The 12,266-nt window shown below is 59.0% G+C and overlaps 1 protein-coding gene across 4 annotated transcripts in view; it reads left to right on the top strand.

The window, feature by feature from the left end:
* SH3TC1 (SH3 domain and tetratricopeptide repeats 1) overlaps window positions 1-10,098 on the top strand; it is a 43,339-nt gene extending 33,241 nt beyond the window's left edge. For all 4 annotated transcript variants that reach the window (XM_063619717.1, XM_055245802.2, XM_055245804.2 and 1 more), the window contains 6 exons: window positions 318-498; window positions 1,719-1,869; window positions 3,891-4,013; window positions 4,714-4,864; window positions 5,948-6,144; window positions 9,693-10,098. In XM_063619717.1, coding sequence (XP_063475787.1) covers window positions 318-498; window positions 1,719-1,869; window positions 3,891-4,013; window positions 4,714-4,864; window positions 5,948-6,144; window positions 9,693-9,950 — 1,061 coding nt within the window. In that variant the 3' untranslated portion in view covers window positions 9,951-10,098. The remainder of the gene's footprint in view (window positions 1-317; window positions 499-1,718; window positions 1,870-3,890; window positions 4,014-4,713; window positions 4,865-5,947; window positions 6,145-9,692) is intronic.
* Window positions 10,099-12,266: the final 2,168 nt, after the last annotated feature.

Below are 12,266 nucleotides of genomic sequence, written 5' to 3'. Positions count from 1 at the left end.
TGTCGCTGGCCTCATCAGCTCTGGCTGAAGGCAGCCCTGGTCCTGGCCAGAGGGGCTTTGTGAAGCAGAAATAGATGGCCTGGTGCAGGGGCCGAGCCTGGCCAGGGCCTCAGCCCTGGGGTTTGTAAAGAAGGCTGGCCTCTACCATGGGCATCTGCACCAAGCTGTGCCCATGTCATGGTGTGCTCAGCGGCTCCCCGCCTGTGGGGCCAGGGTCACAGAGGTATGAAAGAGGCAAGCACACTGCAGCGGCCTCTGAGCCCAGCCAGCCTCACTTCGATGCTGGGAGGCTGACGTCTTCCTTGTCTTCCGCCCAGGCCAGCTGCGGGCTGTCCAGCGGCTGTGCCACTTCTACAGTGCCGTCATGCCCAGCGAGGCCCAGTGTGTCATCTACCATGAGCTCCAGCTCTCCCTGGCCTGCAAGGTGGCCGACAAGGTGCTGGAGGGGCAGCTCCTGGAGACCATCAGCCAGCTCTACCTGTCCCTGGGCACTGAGCGGTGAGGACTGGCTCTGTGGTGGTGGGGGCGGGGGGAGGGGGCAAAGGGGACGGGTGGGGCAGGGCGGGGCAGGGGCACAGGGAAGCTGGCTTAGGGCCCCAGCAGCCCCTCTCCTTGGGATCATTTGGTTCCTTGGCATTGGGTGCTCTGAGCTGGGGGGCCTGGGGTTGTCCCAGGGCTGCTGATGACCTGTGAGTCCCAGCTTGAGCCTCCCTTGTTGGGTGACACGTCTTCCCATCCCTGCTTGCACACCTCCCCAAAGGTCTTCTCAACCCCAGCAGAGGCAGTTACGTGCATTCTGGGCTATTCTTCCTACCAGGGTGGCTTTTGTCATCTGACCTCTGCCTGCCCCGAGTCTTCACTCCTGGCCTTCATCTGTCCCCTTAAATGTGACCACAGCAGCCACCTGTGGCTTCTTTCCCACAGAAGACAGAGCCAGTTGTGTCACCTGCTTCCCTGGGGCAGGGTTTCAAGGTCTCACGTCACACGTGGCCCACTCGGCTCCCCTGGAGCATCCTGACCTGGTGGGATAACCATGGCCCTGGCCACCCTACCCACAGGGCCTAGTGACATTGCTGCAGTCATACCCCTTCGACTCACTGGAAGAGCAAGGAAGGAGCTAGATTCCACAGGGACCCAGGAGATCAGCTCCAGTCTTGACCTCAGGTTCACAGCAGGAAAATGGGCCAGTGTGTTAGAGCCATGCTTCTCAAAGTGTGGTCCCTGGACCAGCAGAGCAGCATCCATGTCACCTAGGAGCTCGTGGCAAGTGGAAGTTCTAGGGCCCGCCCCAGGCCTGTGGAGCCAGAAGCTCTGGGGGCAGGACAGCAAGCTATACGGACAGGCCTCTGGGTGACTGTGATGCCTGCACACCTTGAGAACCATTGGCCTGGATAGCTTCTGAACACTAATGGCTCCTGGTGCATCTGGAGAAGACACAGGCCATGTCTGGGACCCGGGGGAGATGGACTAGCATGCTCCTGCTGCCACAGGGCAGCATGATGCCCAGTTCCCTCAGAAGGATGTCCTTCATCTTTTCCGTGCCGTGTGTGTTCACCCAGGCCCTCTCAGCAGCCTGGGAAGGGCAGGACACTGCACACACGAGAGGGCCGTTCCCAGTCCCCACATTCCAGATTCATCTGGCACCAGACCCATGGGAGGAGGCAGACTGGTTCCAGGAGGACGAAAGCCCTTGTTCTGACACCTGTGTCTGATTCCAGGGCCTACAAATCCGCTCTGGACTACACCAAACGAAGTCTGGGGATTTTCATTGACCTCCAGAAGAAAGAGAAAGAGGCGCATGCCTGGCTGCAAGCAGGGAAGATCTATTACATCTTGCGACAGAGTGAGCTGGTGGACCTGTACATCCAGGTGAGTGGTGAGGGACGCAGGAGGGCCTCTGCACATGTTCACTCTCCATCCATCCATCCATCCATTCATCCTTCCATCATCTATTTACCTGTTCATCCTTCCTTCCATCCATCCATCCGTCATCCTTCATCCATCCTTCCTTCCATCATCCATCCATCCTTCCGTTATCCATCCATTCACCTGTTCGTCCTTCCATCCACCCATCATCCATCCACCCATCCATCATCCATCATCCATCATGCATCCCTCCATCATCCATCCATCCACCTGTTCATCCTTCCATTCATCCATCATCCATCCATTCATCCATCATTCATCCATTCTTTTATCATCCATCCATTCACCTGTTCATCCTTCCATCCATCCATCATCCATCCATCCATTTATCCATTCACCCATCCATCCATTTATCCATTCACCCATCCATCCATCATCCATCCATTTATCATCTATCCATTCACCCATCCATCCATCCATTCACCTGTTCATCCATCCATCCTTCCATTTATCCATCCATCCATCATCCATCCATCCATTCATCCATCCATCATTCATCCTTTTATCATCCATCCATTCACCTGTTCGTCCATCCATCCATTTATCATCCATCATTCCATCATCCATCCATTCACCTGTTGATCCTTCCATCCATCATCCATCCATCCATCATCCCTCCATCCATCCATCATCCATCCATCCTTCCATCATCCATCCATTCACCTGTTCATCCTTCCATCCATCCATCATCCATCCATCCTTCCATCATCTATCCATTCACCCATCCACCAATTCACCTGTTTGTCCGCCCATCCATTTATCCATCCATCGTTCATCCATCCGCCCACCCATCTACACATTAATCCATCCCTCCATTCATTTGTCTGTCCATTTGTTTATCCATACATTTGTCCATCCACCCATCTATCCATCCATCCATCCATGTGTACATAAATACATCATCCACCCTCCACCCATCCATACATACATTATCCACCAACCCATACATACACACATCATTCAACCCATCCATCCGTCCATCCATCCACCCACCCATCCATCCATTCATCCATTCATGTGTCCATCTGTCCATCCGTCAATCCATCCATCCATCCATCCATCCATCCATCCATGCATCCATCTATCCACACACCCATCCATTCATCTGCCCATCCATCCATCCATGTGCCAATACATCTGCTCATCAATTTATCCATCCATCCACTCATTCCTAAGCCACTGCTGAGCACCTGTTGTATGCCTTTCCCCTCCCTCCCGCTGGCTCCCTCATATCCTCCCCCAGTGGCCAGCACCTTCTCCCTGAGGGCAGAGGCACAGCCCCTCACAGTGCCCAGCACCCACTGGTATACAGCACATGCTCAAATAATGTGGCCTCTCAGCTAACACACAGAAGAACTTGCTCCAAGCGACATGTGGCAAATCTCCTTACAAAATGCATCTGTCACAGCAGTGGTTTTCAGAGGCTTTCCCAAACACAGTGTGATCTGGAACAAATTGGGAAGCCCATGAGCCTGGCGAAACTTTTGTTTTTGAGCACCTGCTATATATCTCCTCGAGCTGAGAAGGATCAAGAGCTCATGGCCAAGAGGGGACAAGCCCACCCACAAACACTGTTGATGTGGGGCCCTGAGCTGTGGCAGGGATGTGGCAACGCAGAAAGGAGCCAGGGGATGGGCTCCCAGCCATCTGGGGGCCACGGAGGCTGGTTTGAGTGCAGGGGGAGTGGGCTAGGGCTAGCCCTGGTGGCAGGATTCACAGGTGTCGGGCTCCTGGGCTGCAGCTGCACAGTCACTTCCTGGCACTCAGGTGCATGAGGTCATTGTCCTCATGCCAGCGGTGGGGGCAGACCTAATGCACAGGGTCTGAAAAAGGCTCAGGTGCACCTGCAGTGTGTGAGAGGAAGGAGGCCGAGTGGGGGGGGAGGGGGCGGGGGGAGTTCCACCTGGATGGGCGTGGCCACCTCACCAGGTGTGGGTCTTAAGGGAACTTCTGCCTCCTTTCAGGTGGCACAGAATGTGGCCCTGTACACAGGCGACCCCAACCTGGGGCTGGAGCTGTTTGAGGCGGCTGGAGACATCTTCTTCAACGGGGCCTGGGAGCGGGAGAAAGCTGTGTCCTTCTACCGGGTGAGCTGGCCTGTGGGCTGATGTGGGTGGGCCCCAGGGGGGCACTTTGAGGGCTGAGGCACAGGTGTGGCCGAGAGAGGCCTCCCACCAACATGCTTAGTTTCCTAGTGGTTTCACCGGGAATGATATTGACTGTGCCCCCCGCCCGGGACAAACACTTGGGGCCTGGACACAGCAATGGCCTTACCCTTGCACCCAATGATCTCAAGCCACCATGAGTGGGAAGTACTGTCCCCATCTTACAGATGAGGACACTGAGGCTCAGAGAGGCACAGGGACATGTCAAAGGACACACGGCATGCCAGTGGGAGGCCCAGGGCCAGGGCCCAGGTCTGCATGCACCCCGAAGCGGGGACGGCTTCTCCCTTCCTCTGAGCTCACGGTGTGGCTCAGCCCTGGGCACAGATAAATGTGGTGTTTTTAGAGCAGAGAGGAGTGCTGGCTCCCCCCAGTGAGACCCCCGGTGCCCAAGCGGGAGCGGCTGGTCTGAGGCTGCCGGGTGTAGCTGGACGGGCCTCAGGTGACTGTTCAGCCCCCAGCTTGGGTGTCTGAACTGCCCTTTATCTCAGAGCACAGCGCTGCGTCGAGGCCCAGGGGTAGCTGGGGCGTGGAAAGCTCCGAGCACGTGTTTGAGCTCTGAGGAGGGCGCTGGGCAAGGTGGGTGCTGCGGGAGGCCTGACCCCACCTGCCTGTGCGGCAGGACCGGGCCCTGCCCCTGGCGGTGACTACGGGCAACCGCAAGGTGGAGCTGCGGCTGTGCAACAAGCTGGTGGCACTGCTGGCCACACTGGAGGAGCCCCAGGAGGGCTTGGAGTTTGCCCACATGGCCCTAGCACTCAGCATCACCCTGGGTAAGCCCCCTGAGCCCCCACCCTGCTAGGACCCACACTCTGCCAGAGCTCAGCCTCCAGGTCTGCAGGGAAGGAGTGGAAACAGCTGCTGGATTTTCCATGGTCTCCTGTCCAGGCAGACAGATCTGCTCAGCTGGCTCCCCAGTCCGTCCGGCCGTGGGGCACAGCCCGAGATCTCTCACACAGTGCAGAGCTCCCTGCCTGGCTGAGCTCTGCTTCCTCTGCCTCTTCCCCCTGCTGACCATGAGGGCCAGCCAGTGTGCCCTCTGCCTTCCAGACATGCCTGGCATCTCGTTGGTCCCTGCATGTGCCAGGCTGAGTGGCACATTCCCTTTCTCTTGTGCCCTTCCCACCCTCATCAACCACACGGCTCTCTGGCTGATGAAATCCCAGTTCCCCTTCCAGCAGCCTGCCCCTTAAAGTCAGGCATCCCCCGGTGCTGTGCCAGGGTCGTCTGTCCTCCTCTAGAGAGAGGGAGCCCCGGGTGGGCCTCATGCCCCAGCGCCTTGCGCCCCAGGGCCTGGTACACAGGTGTGCAGCCGCATGGGAATGCATTGAATGCAGGCTTCACGGCACTCGCCCTGAAAAGGGGAGGACACCGGAGACAGCCCAGGTGGGCTCGCGCATCTGCGGGGCGGACCTGGAGCTCAGGCACGCAGTGACTCCCCAAGGTAGGGGGCTCTGATGATGACACACCCAGGAAGAGTTGGATGTCATGTCTGTGGGTTGCCTGGAGCCCTGGTGCCCGGGAGTGCCTGGGCTGCACGCCTTTTGGGCTCTCCTGGTTAAAAACAGTGAGCAAAGGCACGTGGCTATGTGTAGGCACAGAGCTGGGCCATCCAAGTCTGACTTTGCCAAAGCCTCACCATAGACGGGGGCAGGCCTTATTAGTTCTGCTTTGCAGATGGGAAAGTGAGTCTGGGAGCCCGGAAGGGACTGGCCAGAACTGCCCAGGTGACCGCAGGTGCCTGGAGGCGAGCCAGGTGCTGCCCGGGGTCTGCATGCCTGCTCCTGAGGGGCCTGTGCCCTGCCTGCCCCAGGGAGCCACGTCCTCACACCTGCCCCCCTCGGCCTGCACCCCAGGGGACCGGCTGAACGAGCGCGTGGCCTACCACCGGCTGGCCGCCCTGCACCACCAACTGGGCCACGGCGAGCTGGCCGAGCACTTCTACCTCAAGGCCCTGTCGCTCTGCAACTCGCCGCTGGAGTTTGACGAGGAGACCCTCTACTACGTGAAGGTGTACCTGGTGCTTGGTGACATAATCTTCTATGACCTGAAGGTGGGTGGGGAAGGGCAGGGCTCGGGGTGTTCCTGGCCCCCTGGGAGTGGGATCTCCACTCAGACCCCAGAGGCCTGGGTTCCAACCTTCCTTAGGAATGGCCCAGTGCCCTCCCTGGAGCGCTGCGCTCGGCTGGAGGAGCCGGCAAGGTTAGCACACACAACCCAGCCCCCGAGCTGGCCAGGCCCCGCCCTCAGGAACTCAGCCTCAGCCAGGGATGCTGATACATGAGTGGGCAATGGTGGCCTCTCGGTAAAGAAGGGGGATTGTAGTCAGGGGGGCCCTCCTGGAGGAGGTGACGCCAAAGCTGAATCTTGACAGTCAAGTGTCAAGTTGTATTTAACAAAGAAAACAGGGTAAGGAGAAGGACATTTGGGGGGATGGCATCATCCTCACATTGAATCCATGTTGCAAGATCCAACCCAAATCCTGGCGCCGCCTCTAGGAAGCCTGCCCAGGGTGCCAGCCTGCACTAAGCAGCTCCTTCCTGGAGTCCCGAGACACCCTGAATCTTCACATCACCCGGGCAGGGTGGGGCGGGGCCGGTGTCTTTACCACCTGCTTCACAGACAGGTAAACCCCAGCTCAGGGCGGGTGCAGTGGGGCAGGGCTCCAGATAGCCAGGCTGAGGCCTTGCTGGGTCGGGCCTGTCTCGAGGGGAGGTGCTGGGACCTGTGCTCCCTCTGCCCCCAGCCCTGCAGGGGTGGAGAGCTGGGACCAGCAGACTCGGACCTGGGGTGTCCCCACCCCCTTGCCCAGCAGGCGCCCATCCCTACTCAGCATCACACTGGCACTGCATCGGTGCTCCTCGTGGGCTGAGGGGCCAGGGCACTCCAGTCCAGGGACTGAGCTCTTGGGGGCCTTAGAACAACATGAGGAGCTGGGGCAGCCCTAAGACCCCGCCCCGTATCCCCCACCGCAGGCCTGGGGCTGCCCGGGAGGCCCCCGCCCAGTGCTGGCGACACCTGGTGGTCAGAAGCGGTCCCTGTGTCCTCCCAAGTCCCAGCCAGACGGGGAGGTGCCAGGTGTCAGGCTCAGAGGGACGCTGCTCACCGCTCAGGGGCTGGCCTGGGACCCAGGGGACGGGCCTCCCAGAGGGGCCTTTATCTCTCTTAGTCACGCCTGCCGCCCACTCCGCCCACCCAGGAGGAAGGAAAGGACCAAGTAGTCCCTGAGAGGCTAAAGTCCATGGCTGGGGTCGAGGGGCAGAGGCCTCCTTCACCTTCCCATGCACAGCCCTCTGGGCCTCATGGTGACTGTGCTGTCAGCGCAGGCCAGCTTCCCACAGGGAGGCCCCCTCGGAATTCCCCCAGGGCCGCTGTCTTTCCAAGGCCACACCCTCCTCCTTGTGTAGGAGGCGCTGGACCCAGGGCCCAGAGAGGTGGGAGAGAAAGCCGGTTTGGATGGGGCCTGGAAGGCTGGCAGAGAGGCAGGGGAAACAGGCATCTTTGCCCATTGCCTCTAAAATGGGGTCCCCTTTAGTCTACATGTGAGAGTGAGCCCTGGAATAGGGTGGATTAGGTGTGTTCTGGCTCAGCCTGCCACCCACTAGCCGCTGCACACACTACAGGCACATGCAAATGCACACACACACGCACACACAAGCACACATGCACACACAGGCACACACACACACACGAACAGGGACACACACAGAGGCACAGGGACATGCACAGAGACACATGCACACACACGGACATGCACACATGGACACACATGCACATACACGCACAGGCACACACAGACACATGCACACACATGGACAGGCACACATGCGCAGAGACACATGCACACATGGACAAGCACACGCATACGAACACAGGCAAACACACACAGGCACAGGCCCATGCACACACAGGCACACGTACAAACACACAGGCACACGCACACACACGGACACGCACATGCAAATGCACACAGGCACATGCACACACAGGCACACGCACGCACACAGCCACACGCAGATGCACACAGGCACACGCGCACAGGCACACACACGGACACGCACGCAAATGCACACAGGCACACGCACACACACGGACACGCACATGCAAATGCACACAGGCACATGCACACACAGGCACACGCACGCACACAGCCACACGCAGATGCACACAGGCACACGCGCACAGGCACACACACGGACACGCACGCAAATGCACACAGGCACACGCACACACACGGACACGCACATGCAAATGCACACAGGCACATGCACACACAGGCACACGCACGCACACAGCCACACGCAGATGCACACAGGCACACGCGCACAGGCACACACACGGACACGCACGCAAATGCACACAGGCACACGCACACAGACACACGCACACACAGATGCACACAGGCACACACACACGGACATGCACATGCAAATGCACACAAGCACACACAGGCACATGACATGCACACGCAAATGCACACAGGCACATGCACACACACAGGCACACGCACACACAGGCACAGGCACACGCACACACAGACGCATATGCTTTGGCTGTCTCCTTCCTATTTAGTTGGGATGCCCCCCCCCTTCAGGAAGCCCTTGCCTCCAATCCCAGGCTGAGTCTGGGGCCTCCTGGGCCCCCCACAGGCTCCTGGGCTTCCCTCTGCCCAGCCCTGGCCACCCTGTGTGGTCAGTGTTCACTCCCAGGTCCCCCAGACTGGGAGCAGGGACGTTAGGCTCAGCCATGCGCCCGGCACAGAGTCCAGTGTTCGGTGGGACTGGGGGGTGTTGGATGAGCAGTGAGGGTGACTCGGGCCCTTCTTGCACCCCTGCTCCGTGTGTGGGGCGGGGCAGTGAGGGAATGGGCTGCTGCATCTTGGACTTTGTCCTTGGCCATGGGAGCCATCTTGAGATGGTAAAGGGGGACGGGCCAGGCATGGGTCTTAGAGAGGTCCCTTGGGTGGCCCCCGTGAGGAGGAGGCGCCTGGGGAGAAGCTGGGTGGGGGATGGGAGGGTCAAGGAGGAGGTCTGGGAGGTGGCATCCCAACCCAGGGATGGTGAGTTTGAGCAAAGATGCATTGAAAATGGGAGTGGATGTCTGGGGCATCACACTCCGTCAATATTTCAGGGAAGATTCCCAGAGAGGACACCTGTGAGATGCTTTTGTACCTGGCCCGGCCTGTGGAGGGCCCGGAAATGGTCAGCATGGACAGGGGCCAGAGGGAAGCCTGGGTCACTCAACTCAACACTGTGCCCCTGCTGTGGCTGGGAGCCACGGGTCCTGCATGGAACTCTCAGAGCAGTCAGGACCCGCCCCAACCTCAGCCCACGGGGAAAGCAGCCACTGCCTGCAGAGAGGGTGGGGCTGGGACAGGAGGCTTGGCGTGAATGGGGTGTAGGGACAATCAGGAAGCCTTCCAGGGGGTGCCAGGGCCGTCTCCACCTCCTGCAGCTGAGCCCACAGCAGTGTCACAGGCTTCTGGGCTCATGGGGTGAGCCAGAATTGGCCAGACATGTGGAAATACCTGGGCACACGAACGGCCTCTAGGGAGACGGGCTCCAAGTCCCCCTTTTGCTGAGCATGGCCTGTCCCCCTCAGGACCCATTTGATGCAGCCGGATACTACCAGCTGGCGCTGGCGGCCGCCGTGGACCTGGGCAACAAGAAGGCACAGCTGAAGATCTATACGCGGCTGGCCACCATCTACCACAACTTCCTCCTGGATCGTGAGAAGTCACTCTTCTTCTATCAGAAGGCCAGGACCTTCGCCACAGAGCTCAACGTCCGCAGGGTCAACCTGCCTCCTCTGCCACTCTGTGGGTGGGCCCCCTGGTTGGCCCCCAGCCACCCTCGCTGAGGACAGCATCTAAGGAGTGGGTTTTGTGCAAGGCAGGGGGCCTCCTGCCTCTCCTGGTGTCTCCGGTGGCTCATTTTCTGGGAAATGGAGGCACGAACGCAGGGGTCAAATAGCAATAAATCGTTTTTTTGTTTGTTTGTTGCAATAACTTATCAAAGTCACCAGGGCATCCTTCCCTAGTGTGCTTCCTGGGGCGTGTCTAGGGGCCAGCTCCCTTCCCTGGGGACAGCCCTGCTGCTATGTCCTGATCTTGGGTATGAGAAGGACCCCGAGTCCAACAGACCTGTGCCAGGTCACCAGGAGCCTGGGTTTCCTTGGCGGCCAGAGGGGAGATGGTGGTGGAACGCCCTGGGCAGCTCCCTGCTCGGAGCTTTTGCCGTAGGTCTCGTGCCACCCTTGCCTTTAATCCTCAGGCCACTGTGCCCGGAGGTGGGGGCTGCTAGTGCCCCCATTTGCCATTGAAGAAATAGAGGCACAGAGAGGTTAGGTGTCTGGCCCACCATCACACAGCAGGTAGGGGCAGAGACGCAGAGTCCAGTGTGCTGACCACCACATCGCCCTGCCGGCCTGCTCTCAGGAAGGTGTCCCCCATTAGGACCCAGGGTCAGCTCCTGGACCTCTCTTGTGGTGTCAGGAGAGCCATAGGCCAGTGAGGGTGGCCCAGGGGGGCACTAAGTGTCCTCTGGTCCCAGACTTGGCTGGGCTGAGCCTGGCCAGTCCCACCTTCGGCCACTGGTCAGCCCTGCAGGAAGTGAGATGCAGGGATCTCTGCCTATGTAGACGCTGCTGCCCAGTGTTGAAAGCCTTATCTGGGCTGCCCCCCCAGCCCTCCCCACATACCCCTCCCCTTCCGGCCCCCGGCCCTCATCTCCGTCCCCAAGAATCCCAGGTTTTCCTTCTTGGAATCTCTTGGCCCCAGGAAACACGGCTCACATGGTCTCTTTGCCAGTTTACGGCAAGGAAACCGAGGTTCAGAGACTGTGGGTGCCCCACATGATTCTCACAAACACTGCACTCCCCCAGGCCCCTCTTTTAAACACTTTTTAAATGAGCTGACATTCACATAGCATGCAATTAACTATTTCAACGCAAATAATGTGGTGGCATTTGTGCATTTACAGTGCTGTGCAACCACCCACGCCATCTAGTTTCAAAATGCATTCATCTCCTCAGAAGAAACCTCCCGTCCTCATTAAGCAGTTACCCCTCCTTGGAATCCCCCAAGCTCCTCTCCTGGGGTCCAGAGAGAGACTTGCCAGTGGGCGGAGCTCTGATAATAAGGAATCAGGCACCCACTGCTGGTTTAGTCCTGGGATGGTTTTCCACCCAGCAGAGGTGGCAGAGCCAGGAGGGTCTGGGAGCGCTACAGGGGAGCCCCCTGCTTGCTGCTGGAGCCCTGCCCTGAGCTTCCCCACCAGGGGGCAGCAGAGAGCTTTCCAGAACCGGCCGCGGGGCTGGAGGGAAGCAGCGGCTCAGACCTGTTGACAAACCTCATGTTGACCCCAGACCGCTGTCTCTGTGGGTTGGGCTTGGGAATTGGAGAGGAGGCCGCATGATTGCAAACAAGAAGACGGCACGGCCTGGCTGGAGCATCGGGAAGCGCTGTCACAGTTACTGAGGACACAGACCTCCTGCCCACCAGGCCGGGCCTGCAGCCATTCCTCTCGGGTGGGGTCCCCAAGTCTGGGTTGCTCTCGGCCCCTGACCTGCCTCAGAGTCCGGGGGGCTTTGGAACTGTGCCTCCCTATCTCCACCCACCCTGCTGGTGCCATGAGGGGCCTGGATCCTGGGATCCTGTTCCTCTCAGGCAGCAGAGCCTGGGGGACCAGAGGAGACAGTGGGTCTTCAAGCCCCACATTCAAACCCCAGCCACCACTCACAGTCTGGGGGTTCGGGGTGAGGGAGTTGATTTCTCTGAGCCCCAGTTTGGTCACCACTAAAATGAGGCCGACATACTGAGGCAGAGTGCCAGCCCCAGGGCTAATAGAGGCCTGTTTCCTACTAACAATACTTCTTACTCCTAGGAAAAGCTCCAACCACACGCTGTGGAACATTCAACCCAGGTCAACTTGTCAGAGACGTGTGAACCAGAGCGACTCCATCTTGAACGGGGGCTGGGTAAAGTGAGGCTGAGACCTGCCGGGCTGCATTCCCAGGAGGTTAGGCCTTCTAAGTCACAGGATGAGATAGGAGGCCGGCACAAGATACAGGACATAAAGACCTTGCTGATAAAGCAGCTTGCAGTAAAGAAGCCGGCCAAAGCCCACCAAAACCAAGGTGGCCACAAGAGTGACCTCTGATTGTCCTCACGGCTCA

The sequence above is a fragment of the Symphalangus syndactylus genome, chromosome 16 (assembly GCF_028878055.3).
Source record: "Symphalangus syndactylus isolate Jambi chromosome 16, NHGRI_mSymSyn1-v2.1_pri, whole genome shotgun sequence".
Classification (NCBI taxonomy): domain Eukaryota; kingdom Metazoa; phylum Chordata; class Mammalia; order Primates; family Hylobatidae; genus Symphalangus; species Symphalangus syndactylus.
The sequence above is the reverse complement of the archived record's forward strand: the minus strand, read 5'-3'. Positions and strand labels throughout refer to the sequence as shown.